This window comes from Hippopotamus amphibius, chromosome 11 (genome assembly GCF_030028045.1).
Source record: "Hippopotamus amphibius kiboko isolate mHipAmp2 chromosome 11, mHipAmp2.hap2, whole genome shotgun sequence".
Classification (NCBI taxonomy): Eukaryota; Metazoa; Chordata; class Mammalia; order Artiodactyla; family Hippopotamidae; genus Hippopotamus; species Hippopotamus amphibius.
In genome coordinates, this window is record NC_080196.1 from 22,433,508 (window position 1) to 22,457,852 (window position 24,345).

The window sequence follows — 24,345 nt, forward strand, 5'->3', positions numbered from 1 at the left end:
TCCAGTTTTCTGGTGGCATCTTTAGGATTTTCTATGTATAGTATCATGTCATCTGCAAAGGGTGATAGTTGTACTTCTTTTCCAATTTTTATTCCTTTTATTTCTTTTTCTTCTCTGATTGCCATGGCTAGGGCTTCGAAAACTGTGTTGAATAATAGTGGCAAGAGTGGACATTCTTGTCTTGTTCCTGATCTTAGAGGAAATGCTTTCAGTTTTTCACCATTGAGAATGATGTTTGCTGTGGGTTTGTCATAAATTACCTTTATTATGTTGAGATATGTTCCCTCTATGCCCACTTTCTGGAGAATTTTTTATCATAAATGGGTGTTGAATTTTCTAAAAAGGTTTTTCTGCATCTATTGAGAAGATCATGTTTTTTTTTTTTAATTTATTTTTAAATTTTTTTAAAGATTTATTTATTTATTTATTTATTTATTTATTTATTTATTTATTTATTTATTTTTGGCTGCATTGGGTCTTCTTGATGAGTGCGGGCTTTCTCTAGTTGTGGCAAGCAGGGCCTACTTTTTGTTGTGGTGTGTGGGCTTCTCAGTGCAGTGGCTTCTTTTGTTGTGGAGCATGGGATCTAGGCACACAGGCTTCAGTAGTTGCTGTGCATGGGCTCAGTAGTTGTGGCTCAAGGACTCTAGAGCACAGGCTCAGTAGTTGTGGCAGGCGGCCTTAGTTACTCTACAGCATGTGGGATCTTCCTGGACCAGGGCTCCATCTCAAATTCCCTGCATTGGCAGGCAGATTCATAACCACTGCACCACCAGGGAAGTCCCAATCATGTGGTTTTTATTCTTCAATTTGTTAATATGGTGTATCACATTGATTGATTTGCATATATTGAAGAATCCTTGCATCCCTGGGATAAATCGCACTTGATTGTGGTGTATGATCCTTTTAATGTGTTGTTGGATTCTGTTTGCTAGTATTTTGTTGAAGATTTTTGTGTCTATATTCATCAGTGAGATTGGTCTATAATTTTCTTTTTTGTGATATCTCTGTCTGGATTTGGTATCAGGGTGATGGTGGCCTCATAGAATGAGTTTGGTAGTGTTCCTTCCTCTGCAATTTTTTCAAAGAGTTTGAGAAGGATGAGTGTTAACTCTCCTCTAAATGTTTGATAGAATTCACCTGTGAAGCCATTTGATCCTGGACTTTTGTTTGTTGGAAGATTTTTAATCACAGCCTCAATTTCTGTACTTGTGATTGGTCTGTTCATATTTTCTATTTCTTCCTGATTCAGTCTTGGAAGGTTATACCTTTAAAAGAAGTTGTTCAGTTCTTCCAGGTTGTCCATTTTATTGGCATATAGTTGCTTGTAGTAGTCTCTTATGATCCTTTGTATTTCTGTGGTGTCCGTTGTAACTTCTCCTTTTTCATTTCTAATTTTATTGAATTGAGTCCTCTCCCTTTTGTCTTGATGAGTCTGGCTGTTTGTTTATCAATTTTGTTTATCTTCTCAAAGAGCCAGCTTTTAGTTTTATTGATCTTTGCTATTGTTTTCTTTGTTTCTATTTCACTGATTTCTGTTCTGATCTTTATGATTTCTTTCCTTCTACTGACTTGGGGGTTTTTTTGGTTCTTCTTTCTCTAGTTTCTTTAGGTGTAAGATTAGATTGTTTATTTCAGATTTTCTTGTTTCTTGAGGTAGGATTATATGGCTGTAAACTTCCCTCTTAGAACTGCTTTTGTCATATTCCATAGGTTTTGGGTCCTCATGTTTTTGTTTTCATTTGTCTCTAGATATTTTTTGATTTTCTCTTTGATTTATTCAGTGATCTCTTGATTATTTAGTAGCATATTGTTTAGCCTCCATGTGTTTGTGTTTTTTACAGTTTTTTTTCTCCTGGAGCAGGGATCGAACCCGTGTCCCTTGCATTGACAGGTGGATTCTTAACCACTGCACCACCTAGGAAGTCCTTGCTACTCCAACTTTCTTTTGATTTCTGTTTGCATGGAATATCTTTTTCTTTCTTTCCTTCTTTCTTTCTTTCTTTCTTTCTTTCTTTCTTTCTTTCTTTCTTTCTTTCTTTCTTTCTTTTTTGAAATGGAATATCTTTTTCTCTCCCCTCACTTTCAGTCTGTATCCCTTCACTTGCAGTCCCTAGGTCTGAAGTGGGTCTCTTTTGGACAGCATATATATGAGTCTTGTTTTTGTATCCATTCAGCCAGTGTGTGTCTTTTGGTTGGAGCATTTAATCCACTCACATTTGAGGTAAGTAGTGATATGTATGTTCCTATTACAATTTTCTTAATTGTTTTGTGTGTGTTTTTGTAAGTGCTTTTCTTCTCTTGTGTTTCCAGCTTAGAGAAATTCCTTTAGCATTTGTTATAGAACTGGCTTCATGATGCTGAATTCTCTTAACGTCTGTAAAGATTTGATTTCTCTATTGAATCCAAATGAGATCCGTGCTGGGTAGAGTAATCTTGATTGTAGGTGTTTCCCTTTCATCAGTTTAAATATATCCTACCACTCCTTTCTGGCTGCAGAGTTTCTTCTGAAAGATCAGCTGATAACCTTATGGGGATTCCCTTGTATGTTATTTGTTGCTTTTCCCTTGCTGCTTTTAATATTTTTTCTTTATATTTAATCTTTAATAGTTTGATTAATATGTGTCTTGGTGCGTTTCTCCTTGGATTTATTCTTTATGGGACTCTGTGCTTCCTGAACTTGATTGCCTATTTTCTTTCCCATGTTAGGGAAGTTTGTGACTATAATCTCTTTAAGTATTTTCTCAGATCCTTTCTCTTTCTCTTCTTCTTCTGGGACCCCTATAATTTGAATGTCAGTGCATTTAATACTGTCCCAGAGGTCTCTGAAACTGTCCGCAATTCTTTTCATGACACTTGTATACATTTTGAAATGATCACAGTTAATCTAGTTGCCATCAGTCATTGTACAAAGTTACAGTTTTTTTCTTTGTGATGAGATCTTTTAAGATTTATTTTCTTAATAATTTTCAAATTTGCAATGCAATATTATTGACTACATTCACCATGCTGTAGATTATATCCACATGACTAACATTTTAAATCTGGACGTTATACCTCGTGATTCCCTTCACCCCCTTTCCCACCCTTCAACCCTCCTCCCCTCTGGTCAACACCAATCTTTTCTCTATAAGTTTTGTTTTGTTTGTTCATTTGCTTTTCTTTCTTTCTTTCTTTCTTTCTTTCTTTCTTTTTAAAAAAGATTCCTATATAAGTGAAATCACATGGTATATATCTTTGTCTCTGTGACTTTTTTCCTTAGCATAATACCTTCAGGGTCCATCCATGTTGTTGCAAATGGCAAGACTTCATTCTTCCTATGTTTGAGTCAAATTGTATTGTGTATATAATACCACATCTTCTTTGTCCATTCATCCATCAAGGGACATTTAGGCTATTTCCATATCTTGGCTATTGTAAATAATGCTGCAATGATCATATAAGTACATATATCTTTTTGAATTAGTGTTTTTGTCATCTCCAGATATATATACCAAGAATTGGGATTGTTGGATCATATGGTAGTTCTGTTTTTAATGTTTTGAGGAACCTCTATATTATTTTCCATAGTGTCTCCACCAATTTTCTTTCCCATGAATCATGTACTGGGTTTCCTTTTCTTCACTTTCTTCCCAACTTTTGTTATTTCTTGTCCTTTTTGATGATAGCTATTCTGACTTTTTTGAGCTGATAGTTTTTGCATTTCTCTAATAATCAGTCATGTTGAACATCTTTTCATGTGTTTGTTGGCCATCTGTATGTCTTCTTGAAAAAATTGTCTATTTGGAAATTCTACCTGTTTTCAATTGGATTGTTTGTTGTTTTGTTATTGAGATGTATGAGTTTTTTGTGTATTTTGGACGTTATTTTGATAAATTTTTGGATATATGATTTGTAAATATCTTCTCCCATTCTCTAGGTTGCCTTTGTATTTTGTTCATGGTTTCCTTCATTGTAAAGCTTTTCTGTTTGATTTTTGATGTAGACTTGGTTTATTTTTGCTTTTGTTGCCGTTTTGCTGAAAGATTTATGTTCTGCTGAAAACCTTACTTTTGGTTTTAAGGTTTGTAGGACTTGCTGGCAAAATAACTATGCTACACTCAGCTAAAACAAGGATTTAAAGACAGTTTATTGAATTAGTAAAGATTACAGTATGCTAATTGAGAAAAGAATAGTAAAATTAACTAAGGAAGAATAATAAAGACAGAGGTTTATACATCAATGAATTGGGGAAGCACCTACATCCATATCCAAGCAGCACCAGGAAGTCCTGGAACAGCAGTCTGGGGCCCCACTTGGGAAGGTCCTGGGCAGTGTGTCCATCCCACAGTGAGACTTCAGATTACTACTGCCAAAAGGAGTCTGCCTTTTAACTCCAAGCTGCAAGCTGATAATCATCAGCTTGCATGCAAATGTGCAGCTCTGGCTATTATGTTAAATGCTTGTTTTTCTAATTGTAAGTCTCAGGATGTTTGCTGATCATGGGAACTGGCCAGATTCCCAGGGCCCCGGAAGCTTCAAGACCTACTGCCTTTGCTGGTTCTCACGACATTTGCTGTACTTACTCCCTTCCTTATTTGTTGGTTCTCAAGACCTACTTTCATGGCTTCTGCTGGTCAGCAGTTTGGCATGTAACTCTATTCAGGGTCTTTATTTAGTCAAAGGCCTATTATTTCCACTGAAGCCTGAACAAGACTATTAACTTCCCCAACAGTTGCCACTGCCTTTGGAGTTAGATCCAAAAAAATATTGCCAAGAGAAATGGCAAGGAGCTTACCACCTACATTTTCTTGTAGGAGTTTTATTGCATTTGGGCCTCACATTGGAGTCTTTAATCCATTTTGAGTTAATTTTGTGTGTGGTGTCAGATAGTGGTCCAGTTTCATCCTTTTGCATGTAGCTTTCCAAAGTTTACAACACCATTTGTTGAAGAGACTGTCCTTTCCCACATTATTCTTGGCTCCTTTGCCATAAATTAATCAACAACATATGGGTGGGTTTATTTCTACTTTGTTACATTGATCTGGGTCTGCTTTTATGCCAGTACCATGCTGTTTTGTTTACTATTGCTTCACAGTATAGTTTGAAATCAGGGCACATGATGTCTCTGGCTTTGTTCTTCTTTCTTAAGATTTCTTTGGCTATTCGGGATCTTTTGTAGTTCCACCCAAAGATTTTAAATTATTTGTTCTAATTCTGTGAAAATTGCCATTGGAATTTGATAGTGAATTCATTGAATCTGTGTATTGCTTTGGCTAATATGGACATTTAGATTAATTCCTTCAATCCATGAGTGTGGAATATATTTCCATTTATTTGTGTGTTCTTCAGTTTCTTTCATCAGTCTCTTATATTTTCAGTGTTCTGGTATTTCACATTCTTGGTTAAATTCATTTCGAGGTATTTTCTTCTATTTCATGCAATTGCGTATAGAATTGTTTTCTTAATTTATCTTTCAGATAGTTGTTGGAAAATAATTTTAAATAGGATACCATTAGAGCAAAGCTAGTTTGAGTAAATGATTCTGGAGGATTTACATGTGGGTTCCTTAAATATCTTATTTTGTTTATTTGTAGAATATCTCATATAAGATTTAATATTTCTAGCCATGCAATAATGGGACATAAAAATGAGTTGAAGAGTAAAGAAAAAAAACCCGTAAGTGATCTTTCCAGTAAGGAGGAATTGTGACATTAAAAAAATCCTTTAGAAATTTATGATTTTCTAATATAAAAACTAAAGTACAGTATGTCTCTCACCTTCTCACTCTCTTTCTCTTATTCCCTTTTTTTTATCTCTTCTAAAAATTTTTAGCAGCATCTATAGTGATGTTTCTTTTTTCATTTTTGAAAAAAATTTATTTATTTATTTATTTATTTATTTATTTATTTATGGCTGCATTGGGTCTTCGTTGCTATGTGTGGACTTTGTTTAGTTGGGGCAAGGGGGGGCTACTCTTCATTGTGGTGCAAGGGCTTTTCATTGTGGTTGCTTCTCTTGTTGCAAAGCAAGGGCTCTAGGTGGGCTGGCTTCAGGAGTTGTAGCACGGGGGTTCAGTAGTTGTGGCTTGAGGACTCTAGAGCACAGGTTCGGTAGTTGTGGCACACGGGCTCAGTTGCTCCGTGGCATGTGGGATCTTCCTGGACCAGTGCTCGAACCTGTGTCCCCTGCATTGGCAGGTGGATTCTTAACCTCTGTGCCACTGGGGAAACCCCCTTTCTCTTACACATAAACATTCCACGTAATAGTAGTCAGATTTGCATATAGACCTTAAGATTAAAAAGTTACACACATAATCCATGAGTATATTATTTTGAAAACAAATTCAAATGTACTGAGTAACAGGTACAAATAGATACATCCCCCTTTGAACATCCTCTTCCCATGATCCATAATCCCACTATCCTTTCCCTGAAGGAAATCACTAGTATCATATGAGTGTGTGCCATTCCACTTTATAAGTGTGATGGGTGGATATATTCCACTCTCCCCCCCCCCATATCCCCTCTTTATTGCTCTATGTATGTTCTACTCTATGCTGTACCTCAGGAGTCTGAATCAAAAGAATTCCTTGATATATGGCTTCTGGTTGGATTCAGCCAATAAGAGTGACCAGTTGAAGATTAGAGAATGAGAGAACTGCTAGTTTGGGTTATTTTCCCTTTGCTCCCTCTCAGCTGGGACACATGAGGCTGCCTATGATGCTCAACCAAAAGTCATAACTCCTGGAGGTAGCTGTGCATTACAGATTCTCTTTTTCTGGTTTCCAGTACCACTTCCCCACTGCTACTTCAGGCCTTGCATTTGTGACAGACTCCCCATTGTGGCTAACTCCAGGGTAGTGCATGTGTAGTACACATATAGAAATCCCTTGTTGGTATTCCTAAATCCTTCTCACACCTTTGTCAGTACTTCTTTTGTTAAACTTCCCTCATTTTCCTAGTTGGAGCATACCATCTATTTTATGTTGGGATCATAGCTGATATAACTTCATTGGCAAACAGATGAAGATCATTTCCTGCTTCAGAACTTTTGAATTACCTTTTCTCCTGCCTAAAATGCTCTTCCACAGATTTCATCATGGCTGGCTTCTTTCTGTCTTTCAGTTTTGAGTTTAAAGATCACCCTCTAAGAAGGAATACCCAATATTAATTTACTACCCAGTCTCTCAATATCATATCTCCTTTAATTTCAATCAAAAGATTATTTTCTAAATTATTTCACTTTCCAAGTACAGTATTAGTAACTATAGTCAGCATGCTATATGTTAGGTCGCTAGAGCTTTTATTCATCCTATCTGTAAATTGTCATAGCAGCAGTCAGAGTTCTCCATTCCTTGTCATGTTATCACTACTATATGAGTAGTTATTAATCCCTCACAGGTTGCAGCACCACCCTGAGAACTAGATGTTCAAATCCAAGGTAATGCTTCTATAGATGCCTTGAGCTACTAGATTGTGTTCTAACTATTTTCATTTCTCTTAAGAGCAAGTTTTTGGATGATTTCCAAATATATTCAGTCAGAATTCATCTGTACATATGTAAATTTTGTAAACTACATAAAAATTAAAATTATTTATATTATTTTTTGTTCAGTTTTCTTCTTCCATCCTTGAATTTAAATATGATTTCTCTTTCTTTTTGAAAACATTTTTCATTATGGGGACTCGATAAAAATTTCATATATTTTCCTTTTAATATTCTGCAACAAATACCCCTGAATTTTAAGAGTTTGCTTTTTTTGATGTTTACACATTTTTATAGTACCACAACTGAAAAAAGAATTGTTTAACTCTATATCGCATACCAATAATTAAGGATGAAGAATTTTAAACATTTTTATGAATGGAAATAATGTTCATCATAGAGTTATTAGGGAATTATAGTCATGTAAGACAGACATCTGTGGAAGCACTATGCCAGTGACTAGAGCAGAAGTCATACAAACCCCTCAGGGACTAGAAAATGCCAAAGAGTATACAGTGAGAATTTCCTAGGCTTTTGAAATATAACCTGGTAATTTATACTCCAAGTCTGTACTTTAGCCTAAACCGAAATATTTTGGAAAACCAGTCTAGTGTTGGACTTACCTCTTAAAATTCTTTGGTAGCCAACTTCCTTCCAGAATTTGGCAATCAGAACTTTAGCTATAAGAAGAGAGCTGTTTCCAAAATTACAATCACTGTTACAATCACAATTATTAAAGAAGGTTCTTACAAAACAGATTGACAAGTACATTTTTTCTTCCTCCCTCTCTCCCTCCCTCCCTTCCTTTTCTTTCATTCGTTCTTTCTTTCTTTCTTTCCTCTTAGGTCGAGTGTGCATATTTTTAAAGAGCAATTTGTGTGGTCCTCACAGGTTTTGACGTGTGAGTTAAAATTTTTTCTTGCCCAGAGTTCTCCGAAGAGCTGCCTTGACTTCCTTGTTCCGTAAACTATAGATGATAGGGTTGAGCATGGAGGTCACCACTGTATAGAAGAGGGCCAGGAGTTTATCCATTCCTGGTGAATGGCTAGCCTTAGGTCTCAAGTAGGTGACAGATCCTGAGCCATAGAAGAGTGTTACTACAAGTAGGTGGGAAGAACAGGTGGAAAGAGCTTTTCGGCGGCCTTCAGGGGAGGGCATGATCAGCACAGCAGCTAGAATTCTTCCATAAGAAGCAATGATTAATAAAAATGGGCTGGAAATGCAAAGGATGGCTGCAACAAAGACTGCAGCCTCATTATGGGATGTATCCCCACAGGCTAGTGCCAGGATAGGGAGGAGGTCACAGAAGAAATGGTCTATTTCACAGGGGCCACAGAAGTCCAAAGAGAAAATATAGTTGGTATGGCCCAAGCCTACTATGCAACCTACTCCCCAAGAAACCACTGTCAAATGGACACACACTCTACGACTCATTCGTGTTGCATAGTGAAGTGGGGAGCATATGGCCATATAGCGGTCAAAAGCCATGGCTGCCAAAAGACAGCACTCACTGATACCAAATAATGCAAAGAAAAACATCTGTGTAGCACAACCCTCCCGAGAGATTCCTCGGGCCTCACTCACAAGGCTCTGCAGCATCTTGGGTATGATAGAGCAAGTGTAGCCAATCTCCAGGAGAGACAAGTTGGCCAGGAAGAAGTACATGGGGGTATGGAGAACTGGGTTGGTCCAGATGGTAAGGGCTATGAGAGCATTGTCTGTCAGTGATGCAAAGAACATGAGTAGGATGAGGGTAAATAAAAGGAAACACTGTTCGGTGACCTCAGAGAATTTGGCAAATGCGAAGTGTTTCACAGACATGCTGTTGTCCTGCCACAAGGAACAATTGAGGCTCATGACCTAAAAAAAAGAAAGATAAAGTCATCAGAAAGATTCTTTCAGATAGAAATATGTCTTTATATTACTCTTGAGAAGCTCTAGTGAGTCACAGGGATCAATTTCTTACCTATAATTCTAAAATTTAAAAAGTTTGGAAGTTACATTCATCCTGAAGCCAAATCCTATTCTATGTTTACTGTCCCAGTTGATTTATCCTAAATATATCTAGTTAGCAGGCATAAAATGGAAAAAAAATTTCAGCATAGTTTGTGTGCATCCCTTCATTTTATTATCAAATAAAGGTCTTCTCATATCTATTTCTTTCCCATTATTTTGCCACTGACTTCCTTTCTTCACTCATTCATTCAACAAGTATTTATTGAGCACAGAGTATTTTCAGAGTATTTTGCAGCTACTGGGATTAAACAATGAAAAAAAAAAGGATGGAAACAAATGGACTGAATCAAAATTCTGTTATACATTAAATAATTCTGCAGAATTACTGGATCCCTCAATGGATATGATTGTTGAAAAATTTGCTTGCACATCAAGTAATCTATTATAATGTATTTACACTTATATTAAAGCATTTATAAACGTTTACTTTGCATTATAGCTAATTAAATTAATTAATATAATTTAATGTCTATATTTCCCATGTAACAACACAATTCATTTAACGTTTGGCAAAGAAAACAGTGACATAGTTTACTTATATTTTTTTAGCCCAAAACATTTTTGTAAATATCCTGACTTCTCAATCATAGACCATGCAGTTGCGTAGAAAACTCTCGATGTGGAGAAGTTGTCATCTGTGTTGTCAGTTAAATACACAGATATGTTATTTACTAATTCTTTCTTCCTGTATCTGGGAGGAACTGCAATTTCCTCAGTGACACTGAAGGAAGGACTGAGGGGGAAATCCCAACCAGAAAAGGAGAATGCCTGGCTCTTTCTTAAGTAGTGACATCACAAAGATTTCACTTCATAATTACCTTTGTCCAGTTTAGACTGTAGACAGTAAATGCAAATGCCTATGTTGGGAGGTGGGAGTCAGGGGATGTGGGGAATGGGAGAAATCTACACAGGGAGGGCTAACTGCACAAAGGCAAATGCATGCTGTTAGTCATTCAACAGTCTCACAGGATAAAAAAATCATCCTGTGATAAGTACTTTTTAAAACCTCACAAAGTTCAGAGACAGTTGAAAAAATAAGATGTCCAAGATAGTTAAGGTCTTTGAGTGCTTCTGATATTTAAACTGATAAAGAATGATAGTCTGTCTAGAAATAACTATTAAATCATACAGAAATAAATAGGTGAGAATACAAATAAATGTAGTTAAATTCCCTTCCGCCTCCCTGTCACTGGGAATAATACTACACCAGGTAAAATCTGATTTTTTTCATTACACTTTCTATTGATTTCAGGATTTACTCTCTGTTGACTTTTGTCCAGGGATCATGAGATCCATGAAGTAGAGGTCAGCTTTATGTACATATAAAGAACGTTTAATTTTCATCATTGCCTATAGAAAGAGAGTGAGATGCTCAAGCCAGGTGTCAGGAGCATCACAGGTAGTACAACAATTTGGCATGGACATTCTTCTGTCTCTCACCTGATACATTTTCTCGAATTAAAGTTTCTGATCCATCATTTCTTTGTGAAGGAAGAATGATGAAGTCCTTCCTATCTTTCTTTTTTTTTTCTTCCTCTCTTTCTTGCCAAGTTATTTTGAGTTAAGATGCAAACGTTATAGAGGCAAACCATGAATGAAAAATAAGGAATTAAAATGCACTTTATCAGCATCAAAACCACTTGCTCTTTAAAAGCCTCATATTAATGAATTCATAGGATGCTCCATGCAATATTCTCTATTATTACCAGTCTATAAATATAACCTATATTTAGAGTCAGTCATCTACCAAATATGCAGTGTGATATTAATCTCAAGACATAGGAGTTTCATGCCCAGTGATAAATTGTATTTGTCTGTTCCTACTCAGTGTAATAAAAGATTAAGTGAATGAACGCTGAAAAGATTCCGAAGTTTTAAGTTTTGAGATGGAGTTTCAGTGATAGTTGTATGTATGAAAAAAACAGAGGAAGGAGACAAAATAAGTTTAAAAGCTCAGTGGCTTGGCTTCTTGTGCCACATTACCCAGCCCCAAGATCTAGGACAAGTACCTTCTATATAGTTCTGCTTTGGAAATAATCCAGCATAAGTGCTTCATTTTGGGTCAGCTCCACATAATTAGAAATATTCCTTAACTGACTCAGTCCCTTATTACTCTCTGTTTTCATAATGAAAAGTTTCTTTTTATCCTTATAGGCAAAGGAAAACATATGAGACATTGTTACATATTTTACCTGAAACAGTACAGTGCCTGGAATACAAGAAAAACTCAATAAATATTAACCCTTGTTATTCTGAAATTGTCATTTCTAAAATTCTTGAATAGTAACTACAATTTGTATAAGTTGGTCATTAAAGATTGTAGAGATGATTTCCCATTGCTTTCTACAATTTACCCATAGTTGTTTCATCAAGGACCTAATATTTAGCCGGGTAATACCTTCACATAACCCAGCAGAAACTATGTTATCATTTGTAGTAACATGTACAGGATAATCTAGGCATTTCCACTACCCAACAATAAGAGATCTATCTATTTCCTGTAAAATAATTAATTTAGAACAACTTTCAGCAGTTTTATGACAAATACTGGCAAACTGAGTAAATCTTTATACTCTTAGGAGAAGAAGAAAATAACTAATTAATGTCCAGAACTGAGTAATGCTCTGGGTGTTGTCTATCCATTTTCACATTTTAATCCACTCACATACCTTTAATTCTAATATTTGAGGAAAAAAGTAGATGGTATTAGCTTCTGATGAAGCCACTCCCTATTTTTGTCTGTACAGTCGCCATATAACCTCCCAAAATTCAGAGGATGTAAATCTCTCTAATCCTCACTTCTAAGACTATGCGCTGAGAAGCTTTTGTTGTAGTCAGGACCATGTCTAATCTCAGGAAGATTCTGTGTCACCTGAGGGAGCATTATGTCCCTCCTAGCAATGCCCTCAGCTCCACACACACACATACACGCACACAAGCATGCAGGGCTCTGCTGATTACATGATGATGTATTTGAACCTTTTTTGTCTTAAAAAATGTATATATGAATTTGTTTTACTTCATTTCTTCTCCTTGTTTTGAATCCTTATTCTGTCTCCCTTCCCCAGGAGATATATTCTTCTCACTAGAGTGACAGAAATTAGTTTGATTCTATCTCTCAAGAATTGCCATGGACAGGTCTGTCTCTATTTGAGAGTGAATATGAACATTCAGGAAGCAAAATAAATAAATATAAACAGTAATGTAAAAACAAAAGTAAAAGTAAATCAACAGTAAAATATAATGAATAACATATTATACGTACGTGCTATCATACACTGTGTACAAAATGTGATATTAATTCAAGAGAAATGTACTACTGGACCCAAATATGTATGTAACCATGCTATACTCTTATTATGAAATACTCAGACCTTAAACTTTTGTTTGAATTAAACTAAGTAGTCATCAAAAATAATTATGAAAACAACATAAGTAACTTTCATATTATATTGATGCAGTTAGTATTTATTCTGATTATTATGAAAGACTCAAATTAATAAATCATAACAATCTTCTAGTTGCACATGAGTTTGACAAAGTGCCTATTTGTTTCTATCAGAAGTAATCAACAAAACCAAGAGTCAAAGATATATATTAGGATGATGAAAAACCTGTATGGTACTGAATACTTATTGTGTAAATTATGTAAAAAAGTGGGTAAGGTACTGAATACCTATTATTGATATGATATAAAGGCAACGGAGAAAAACTAGGGTAGAGGAAGTTGTCATTTGGATAGAAAATTCCCCTTATTGTAGCCCCGTTGGACAAATTATGCACAGGAAGAGAGCAGGATGGCAGAATAGGAAGACAGGGAACTCCTTTCCCCAATGAAGACATCAAAAATGCATCTACAGGACTTCCCTAGTTGTGCAGTCATTAAGTATCCACCTTCCAATGCAGGGGGCATGGGCTCGAGCCCTGCTCCGGGAAGATCCCACATGCCTTGGGACAACTAAGCCTGTGGGCCACAACTACTGGGCCTGTACTCTAGAGCCCACAACTATTGAGCCCATGCCCTGCAACTACTGAAGCCTGCGTGCCTAGAACCTGTGCTCTGCAACAAGAGAAGCCACTGCAATAAGAAGCTCTGGCACTGCAATGAAGAGTAGCCCCTGCTCTCCACAACTACAGAAAGCCCATGCACAGCAATGTAGATCCAATGTAGCCAATAAATAAAAAATAAATAGGAGAAGATAGATGGCGGTGAAGTAGAAGGATGTGGAATGCATCCCTCTCCACAGATGCATCAGGAATACACCAAAAGATGCAATAATTCCCACAGAGAACTAGCTGAGCACCAGCAAATGACCTCGGACACCAGAAAGAACTGCAAAGATCCTGACATAACTGGGTAGGACAGAGGGGAAAAAAAAAAGGAGAAAGAGGTGGAGAAGAAAGGAAAGGGATGGGTCCCATACCCCGGGGTGGGGGGACCTGAAACAGAGGGGAGATTGCTGAATTCAGGGAAATGTCCCTTATCTGATGGGGAAACCCCTTCTCCAATGGTGAATTTCCCTGGGTCAGAAGGGAGGCATTTGGGACTGTTCAAAGAGGGTGAAGCAGCTGAGCTGTGGCAGACGGGAAAGAGTGAGAAACACACAGAGGGTCCGCACCATGGCTCAGCGTGCCCACACTGAGACATTGGTTCACAGCTCAACAGGGGGTCTGGGAGCTGGAATGTGGGAACTGGAGAACTGGTTCAGGGTGAGAAACATTGTTGGCAGTGGGGAGACGGACTGAGAGGACAGGAGGGAAGAAATCTGCAGCAGAGAGTACCTACCACAGAAAGCTGGGCAGCCATGGTGGCAGCTTGATACTGCTGACTCACAAGCAGGGGGGAGGAGCTGCAGGTATAGTCTCTCTCTTTCTCTCTGTGCCTGTGATGGACAAAGGAAGGACCCCTCTGGGCCTGGCTAATGCGCTCAGGGATAACAAAGGCCCCCGGGTGGGGCTGGCCTAGAGTGCCTGCAGCTGAGAGCTAAAAGTCCGCAGAGTGGCCCAGCTCTGGAGACATTCTGTTTACACCTGAGCCACCAGCGTCCCTCTGCAACAGGCACCACTATGGCTGACTGAGTTGCCATGACCCAGGCAGGGTGCCCTGGAGGAGTTGTAGCAGGGGGGAGGAGCCGTGGTTGGAGTCACTCTCTTGGCCCAAGCCACCCGAGCTACCATGACCCAGGCAGGACACCACTGCTCACTCACTCACAGGGGAAGGAGCCGCTATTGTACCCTCTCTCTCTCCACACACAGGCACTTACAGACGAATAATAAAGGAAGCTCTGCTGGTTGCAGAGTAATACAAAAAACCCAAGGTAGTGTAGGACACTTGCAGCTGAGACCCCAAGGAAACAGAAATATTATTATTGATTCTATTGTTCTGGTCCATTCTGGTCAGTTCTAGTTTTTTTTTAAATTTTTAAATTATGATCTTAGTCCTAAGGGATCTACACATTTTATAACATTTTTTAAATTCTATTTTTTATTCTATTTTTATTTTTAGCCTTTTTATATATTTCTATTTCTAGCTAAGTTCTTTGTAGTGTTGACTGCATCTCTCCTACCTTCTTTTCATCTCTATCTTTTATACATTTCTATTTCTTTCGTTTTCTTTTCATATTTCCAGTCACACTACATTCTTCTGTTGCCCTGTCTTCTATCCTATTTTAGTTTCTTTTATCTTAATATACTTATAAGCAATACTATTGGTCTGCTTTGTTTCCTTGCTTTATTCTCCAGATGACACACTGCTTTGGTTTTTATTATTAGGTTTTGTCTTTATCTTAGTTCTAAGTATAATTGCCTGATTTCATTCTGAGAATCTTCAGTTCGTCTGGTGGTACTTTCGCTCTTTATTATATTTGATACTAGCTTTCAAAATCTTCCTGGATTTGTGTTTGTGTGTGTGTGTTTTTTTTTTTTTTTTTTTGGTTTTGAATTTCTGTTGGTTTTCTCTTTGATTGTCTGATGGAATACTGGGGTTCTTCTGTCAGGTCTTTCTAGTGCCTTATGTTCTATTGGGTTCAGTACTTGTGTGTCTTATACATGTCTGTGTTTCCTTGACTTAGTATTTGTTTGACTCAACACTCTGCCATTAGTCTGGGGCTGGGACAGTCTTCTTTAAACCCCTTTATTGCCAGGACAAGCAACCCCTGAAGTCTGGACGACTCCACCAGAAGTCAGCTAGGAGGCTCTGGGGAGGGAGCACTGAATCCAGGATGCTAGACTACTAGGGAGTCCTAAGACACAGGGAAGATTAAATGCAGAGAAATCTCATGGAGCCCTATATCAGAGTCTAAGACTTGGCTTCGTATGACTGTCTGCAACTGCCAGTGCTGGACACCTAACAGCAAACCACAAACAAGAAAGGAACACAAATCCACCCATCAGCACACAGACTACCTAAAGCCATATTAACCTCACAGATACCCTAAATACACCACCTGACATGGCCCTGCTCATCAGAGAGAAAAGACACAGAGCCACACACTGGAAAGCAGACACCAGACCCCCCCACCAGGAAGCCTACTCAAGACACTGGACAAACCCCACCACAGGGGACAGAGGGCAGAAACAAGAGGAATTACTACTAGGCAGCATCGGGAAAAGAGAGAGCAAATCCTATAAATTAGACACAATGAGAAAACAAAGAAACACCATGCAGGCAAAGGAGCAGGAAAAAAACCCACAAGACCAAATAAATGAAGAGGAAATAGGAAAATTGCCTGAAAAAGAATTCAGAATAACCATAGTAAAGATAATCCAAAATCTTGACCACAAAATAGAGGAAATACAAGAAACAGTTAATAAGGACTCAGAAGGACTAAAGAGCAAACAAACAGTAATGGACAACAAAATAACCGAAATTAAAGTACTCTAGATGGTATAAACAGCAGAATAACTGAGGCAGAAGAAAGAATAAGTGAGTTGGAAGATAGGATAGGGGAAATAACTGCCACAGAGCAGGAAAGAGAAAAAAGAATAAAAAGAATGGAAGACAGTCTCAGAAACCTTGTTGACAACATTAAGCGCACCGACATTTGAATCATAGGCATCCCAGAAGAAGAAGAAGAAAAGAAAGCGTCTGAGAAAATATTTGAAGAGGTTATAGCAGAAAATTGCCCCAACATGGGAAAGGACGTAATCAAGTCCAAGAAGTGCAGAGAGTCCCAAACAGAAGAAACCCAAGGAGAAATACACCGAGGCACATATTAATCAAACTAACGACAATTAAACACAAAGAGAAAATATTAAAAGCAGGAAGAGAAAAGCAACAAATAGCATATAAGGGAAAACGCATAAGGATAACAGCAGATCTTTCTGTAGAAACTCTGCAGGCCAGAGGGGAATGGCAGGATATACTGAAAGTCTTTAAAGAGAAAAACCTACAAGCCAAGTATACTCTACCCAGCAAGAATCTCATTCAGATTCAACAGAGAAATCAAAAGCTTTACAGACAAGTGAAAGTTAAGAGAATTCAGCACCTCCAAAACAGCCTTACAACAAGTGCTAAAGGAACTTTTCTGAGTAGGAAACACAAGAGAAGGAAAACACCTACAAAAACAAATGCAAAACAATTAAGAAAATGGTAATAGGAACACACATGTCAATAATCACCTTAAATGTAAATGGATTAAATGCTCCAACAAAAAGACACAGACTGGCTGAATGGATAAAAAAACAAGACCCGTATATATAATGCCTACAAGGAACCCACTTCACACCAAGGGATGCATATAGACTGAAAGTAAAGGGATGGAAGAAAGTAAAGGGATGGAAGAAAGTAAAGGGATGGAAAAAGATGTTCCATGCAAATGGAAGTAAAAAGAAAGCTGGAGTAGCAACACTCATATCAGACAAGTTAGACTTTAAAGTAAAGACTATTACAAGAGACAAGGAAGGACACTACATAATGATCACGGGATCTATTCAAGAAGAACACATAACAATTGTAAATATCTATGCACCCAACATAGGAGCACCTCAATTCATATGGCAAATGCTAACAGCCATAAAAGGGGACATCGACAGTAACACAATAATAGTAGGAGACTTTAACACCCCACTTACATCAATGGACAGATCATCCACACAGAAAATAAATAAGGACACACAAGTTTTAAATGACACATTAGACCATCTCGACTTAATTGATATTTATAGGACATTCCATCCAAAAACTACAGAATACACTTTCTTCTCAAGTGCACACAGAACATTCTTCAGGATAGATCACATCTTGGGTCACAAATCAAGCCTTGGTAAATTCAAGAAAATTGAAATCATATCAAGCATCTTCTCTGACCACAATGCCATGAGACTAGATATCAGTTACAGGAAAAAAACTGTAAAAAATACAACCACATGGAGGCTAAACAATACACTATTAAACAACCAAGAAATCACTAAAGAAATCAAAGAGGAAATCAAAAAATATCTAGAAACAAACCACAATGAAAACATAACAAACCAAAACCTATGGGAGATAGCAAAAGCAGTTCTAAGAGGGAAGTTTATAGCAATACAGTCCTACCTCAAGAAACAAGAAAAATATGAAATAAATGACCTAACCTTACACCTAAAACAATTAGAGAATGACGAAAAACCCCAAAGGGAGCAGAAGGAAAGAAATCATAAAGATCAGATCAGAAATAAATGAAAAAGAAAGGAAGGAAACAATAGCAAAGATCAATAAAATTAAAAGCTGGTTCTTTGAGAAGATAAACAAAATTGATAAACCATTAGCCAGACTCATCGGGAAAAAAAGGGAGAAGATGCAAATTAACAGAATTAGAAATGAAAAAGGAGAAGTAACAACTGACACTGCAGAAATAGAAAAGATCATGAGAGACTACTGCAAGCAACTGTATGCCAATAAATTGGATAACCTAGGAGAAATTGATAAATTCTTAGAAAAATACAATCTTCCAAGACTGAACCAGGAAGAAATAGAAACTATGAACAGACCAATCACAAGTACAGAAATTGAGGCTGTGATTAAAAATCTCCCAACAAACAAAAGCCCAGGGCCAGATGGATTCACAGGCGAATTCTATCAAATATTTAGAGAGGAGCTAACACCTATCCTTCTCAAACTCTTCCAAAATATAGCAGAAGGAGGAACACTCCCAAACTCATTCTACGAGGCCACCATCACCTTGATACCAAAGCGAAGCAAAGATGTCACAAAAAAAAGAACATTACAGGCCAATATCACTGATGAATATAGATGCAAAAATCCTCAACAAAATACTAACTAACAGAATCCAGTAGCACATTAAAAAGATCATACACCATGATCAAGTGGGGTTTATCCCTGCGATGCAAGGATTCTTCAATATATGCAAATCAATCAATGTAATACATCATATCAACAAATTGAAGGATAAAAACCATATGATCATCTCAATAGATGCAGAAAAAGCTTTTGACAAAATTCAACATCCATTTATGATAGAAAGTCTCCAGAAAATGGTCAGAGAAGGAAATTACCTCAACATAATCAAAGCCATACATGAGAAACCAAAAGCCAACATTGTTCTACCTGGTGAAAAACTGAAAGAATTCCCTCTAAGATCAGGAACAAGACAAGGGTACCCACTCTCACCATTATTATTCAACATAGCTTTGGAAGTTTTAGCCACAGCAATCAGAGAAGAAAATTAAATAAAAGGAATCCAAATTGCAAAATACGAAGTAAAATTGTCACTCTTTGCAGATGACATGATATTATACGTAGAAAACCCTAAAGACTCTACCAGAAAGTGCTAGCACTAATCGATGAATTTAGTAAAGTAGCAGGATACAAAATTCATGCCCAGAAATCTCTTGCATTCCCATACACTAACTACAAAAGAGCAGAAAGAGAAATTAAGGAAACTCTCCCATTTACCATGCCAACAAAAAGAATAAAATACCTAGGAATAAACCTGCCTAAGGAGGCAAAAGACCTGTATGCAGAAAACTATAAGACACTGATGAAAGAAATCAAAGACGATACAAACAGAGGGAGGGACATACCATGTTCTTGGATTGGAAGAATCAACCTTCTGAAAATGACTGTACTACCCAATGCAATTTACAGATTCAACGCAATCCCTATCAAATTATCAATGGCATTTTTCACAGAACTAGAGCAAGAAATTTTACGATTTGTATGGAAATGCAAAAGACCCTGAAGAGCCAAAGCAATCTTGAGAAGGAAAGATGGAGTTGGTGGAATTAGGCTTCCTAACTTCAAACTATACTACAAGGCCACAGTGATCAAGACAGTATGGTACTGGCAAAAAAATAGAAAGGAAGATCAATGGAACAGAAAGAGAACTCAGAGGTAAGCCCAAACACATATGGGCACCTTATCTTTTACAAAGGAGGCACGAATATACAATGGAAAAAGACAGCCTCTTCAATAAGTGGTGCTGGGAAAATTGGACAGCAACATGTCAAAGAATGAAATTAGAACACTTCCTAACACCATACCCAAAAATAAACTCAAAATGGATTAAAGACCTACATGTAAGGCCAGACACTATAAAACTCCTAGAGGAAAACATAGGCAGAACACTCTGTGACATCCATCAAAGCAAGATCCTTTTTGACCCACCTCCTAGAATCATGGAAATAAAATCAAGAATAAACAAATGGGACCTTATGAAACTTAGAAGCTTTTGCACTGTGAAAGAAACCATAAACAAGACAAGAAGAAATGGACAAAGGATTAATGTCCAAAATATACAAGCAGCTCATGCAGCTTAATACCAAAAAAGCAAATAACCCAATCCACAAATGGGCAGAAGACCTAAATAGACAGTTCTCCAAAGAAGACATGCAGGTGACCAACAAATACATGAAAAGATGCTCAGCATCACTAATCATTAGAGAAATGCAAGTCATAAGCCACAATGAGGTATCACCTCACACCAATCAGAATGGCCATCATCAATAAATCTAGAAACAATAATGCTGGAGAGGGTGTGGAGAAAAGGGAACTCTCCTGCACTATTGGTGAGAAAGTAAGTTGGTACAGCCAGTTTGGAAAACAGTTTGGAGGTTCCTTAAAAAACTAAATATAGAACTACCATATGATCAAGTAATCCCGCTACTGGGCATATACCCAGAGAAAACCATAATCCAGAAAGAAACATGTACCATAATGTTCATTGCAGCACTGTTTACAATAGCCAGGACATGGAAGCAACCTAAATGCCCATCAACAGATGAATGGATAAAGAAGATGTGGCATGTATATACAATGGAATATTACTCAGCTATGAAAAGGAATGAAATGGAGCTATATGTAATGAGGTAGATAAACCTAGAGTCTGTCATACAGAGTGAAGTAAGCCAGAAAGAGAAAAACAAATACTGCATGCTAACTCATATATATGGAATCAAAAAAAAAAAAATGGTACTGATGAACCCAGTGACAGGGCAAGAATAAGGATGCAGATGCAGAGAATGAACTGGAAGACATGGGGTTGGGGGATGGGTGGGGGGCAAGGGAAGCTGGGACGAAGTGAGAGAGTAGCATAGAAATATATACACTACCAAATGTAAAATAGATAGCTAGTGGGAAGTTGCTGTATTACAAAGGGAGATCAACTCGATGATGGGTGATGCCTTAGAGGGCCAGGACAGGGAGAGTGGGAGGGAGTTGCGGGAGGGCAGGAATAAGCGGATATATGTATAAATACAGCTGATTCACTTTGGTGTACCTCAAAAGCTGGTACCAGAGTGTATAGAAATTATTTTCTAATAAAGAGCTTAAAATGTAAATAAATAAATAAATAGATAGATAAATAAATAAATAAATAAAATTCATTTACATGTGGAACAATTCTCACTGAAAACCAGTTGGAGAGTTGGAGAAATAGTTTTTACAAGCAGGGCTCTAAGAAATATCTACATGGAATCACGTAGGTAGAGAAGCCATCTGGTTGGGACCTGTGCCCCTGGGAGGAGACTCAGAGGAAAAGAGAGGTTACATGGGCAGAGATTCTCCCCAGGAAGTGAGCAGATCCAGCCAGCCCCACCCTATACAGGAAAGATGAGACCCCTTGGTTGGTTGGAGAGCCAGTGGGACTAACAGAAGGGCTGTGGGAAGCTTGGACTCCACTCCTGAGGAGTATATGCACACTTGCTTGCTCCTGAAGCAGTGAGGAAAGGGAGGATTGAAAACTTAATGAGTGGCTGCCCCCGAGGCTCATGTCCCAACCTGAACCTAGGGAACACTCCAGCCCTGCTTGCTTCAAGATGCAGCTCCACATTTCCATTTTCCATTTTCTTCTCTCTCCTCTTTCTGGGACACCTATAATGTGAATGTTGGTACCCTTTATGTTGTCCCCGAATCCCTTAAATTGTTTTCATTAAAAAAATGCATTTCATTCTTTATTTAATGTTTAGGTTGTCACACTAGATTTTTACAAGCTGGTGAACACTGACAAATTATTTCTCCCACAGAACTATAACCACATGTTCCTGGGCAGTATAAATATATGGTTGAGGTAACGTTAATACACATCACCATTTTATCAATTACATAATAAAACAAACTGTCAAGTACCCAAATATTAAAGGCATATAAAGTATTAAATGTCTGCTCAATTCATTAGAAACCCATTTTTTCCCTGTTTATCTTAAGTATTTATTTCTTTTAAAAGACACAAAAATATTTTCTTCTTATTCGTTTTTAAAAATTTTTTATTGGAGTATATTTGATTTTTCTTTATTCTTTAACTGAAGATATATATTTTAATATTTTAACTGAAGGTATATTTTTCTTGTCCAATACATTTTATTTATCTTGCTTTTTCATACACATAAATAGAATTCTTTTACTTTTGTTATTTTTTTTCTTTTGCAAATTGGACTGATTTTTCCTCTACTTTAACACATGCAGAAGATTTGAAAACACATACAATCAGTGCTCACTTGACTCACTGATACCACTTTTCAGAGACAACCACTCTTTATTTTCCCTTAGCTACCCTGGTGATTACATGGATGACACAACACTCTAGGGAATTGTTTGGGAGATGCTCTTTGAGTAATATCTAAACCACCAACCTGAGCATTTTTAACTTTGTGTAGATACTTACTTCTTTTTTTTTTTTTTTTTTTTTTTTGCAAGAGAGTTTGGGAATTAAACTTCAAACAAAAATAAGTTGGTAAACAACTTCAGATAAGTATGAAAAAAGTTACAAGAATTTCAGAAATTTTATTATTAAGAATTGTTTTAGCTATGATAAAAAAAGTATTTCTACCTTTTAAAAGTATTTACTAAATTAAAGCACAGAGTCTACATGTTCTGCACAAGACAAAAGGCAACATTTTACTAAAAATATTCAGTAGCCCCCTCCCATTTTTTTCAGGCCCTCCCTGTAAGTTGCACCTCAAAGTGCGAACATTAAAATTAACTGTAAGGGTTTCTTGTCTGGAGACATTAAAGATATGCACTTCTGTACAATGTAGACTTTCAGAATGGAGGTTTTCTGTAATGGCATAAAATGAGACTTATAGAAAGACATTAAATAATCACTGTAAGATTTGGTTATTAAAAGAAAAATGTGCAAATCAGATGTATACTGGTATGAATGTGGGAGATGTAAACATACTGTGAGCAAATAACCTTACAGATCCTACTTTCTATGTTTGAAATGATGGAAGGAGTAAACCACATAAAGTCCAGGGTGTTCATAGTTCCTGAGATTTTAGTTCTATATGACACTAAAAGTATACAAGGATCAGACTGGGTATCTTGGTACCTAGTCTTTCTAAATTTCTTATATATTGATAAGAGTCTGGCATGGAAACATTTAAATACATAACTCAATATGGAATGACTTCAGGAAAGGTCAATTAGTACAAATGAGGAGCACATTTTAAGTGCTTAACAGCAAGAATCCTTTGCTAAGTGTCCAAATAGGTTGATCATAACCCAAACATAGAGGCTGCAATTCTGCCAGGCTTGTGGCCTGGTAAAACTTCTTTTCAACACTCCTATGGAAGCTTCATCAGACTTATTCACCAAGCCAATGTGTTGGCTACTATATATGACAAATTCAATCCCATCTTAGGCTCCACTTCCAGGCAAGGGCACCAGGCACCCTAGTTTTAATGAACACAATGGTCATTTCTATGACCATTGGAGTCTTTGAAGTGCAGCCATATTTTAGGATGATACTCCAAATACAAAAGTTGCTTGCTGTTAAAAGCTCCACTCCGCTTTTGTCTTATGAACTGTACTGCATTGTCATATTTCATTCAATTAATGCTAGGGTGACAAGCACTGGAGCTCTCCCAAGGCCTGCAGCACAATGAATGCAATACAAGAACCAGGGTCTTCATGAAACTTAATTTTCACAAGGCTTAACCAATCATCAACAATCTGGTTAGATGATGGTGCACCATCATCAAAAGGCCAATCGACCCAGCATAGCCCAAAAAAATAAAAATTAAAAAATAAAAAAAATAAAAAAATATAAAGATAAAATAATCTTTAAAAAAAAAGGCCAATCAAGAACATGAATGCCTTCTTTCTCCACAAGAATAGTGTCATAAATTGCTTCACATACTCTTACTATTGTGGTAACTCCATACTTCTGAAGTTCCTCTATAAATTTTAAGTTGCATTAGTTGGATTGTGTGTAATAAGAAATCTCATGTTCCTGTATGTGACTTCTACAGGAGCTGGGTGGTTCATTTGAGCCATGTTCATTTAGTTAAAAAACACACAATAGGGTTATGAAAGAATTTTAAAAACTGGATACAGAAATGATACAAAGAAACTGCGTCTACTTCAATATATTCTACTTGAAATTCTCAGTGCTTTTGAGTATGAAGTTGGGAGTAATGGGAAAT

At 37.1% G+C, this 24,345-nt stretch overlaps 1 protein-coding gene and 1 pseudogene across 1 annotated transcript; both read right to left on the minus strand.

The window, feature by feature from the left end:
* Window positions 1-8,373: 8,373 nt before the first annotated feature.
* Window positions 8,374-9,336, minus strand: LOC130831863 (olfactory receptor 10C1-like). The gene has a single exon (XM_057700314.1). The coding sequence runs from the start codon at window positions 9,322-9,324 to the stop codon at window positions 8,374-8,376; it is 951 nt and encodes a 316-aa protein (XP_057556297.1). The 5' UTR covers window positions 9,325-9,336.
* A 14,262-nt stretch (window positions 9,337-23,598) lies between these two features.
* Window positions 23,599-24,196, minus strand: LOC130830828 (protein tyrosine phosphatase type IVA 1-like; annotated as a pseudogene).
* Between the last annotated feature and the right edge of the window lie 149 nt (window positions 24,197-24,345).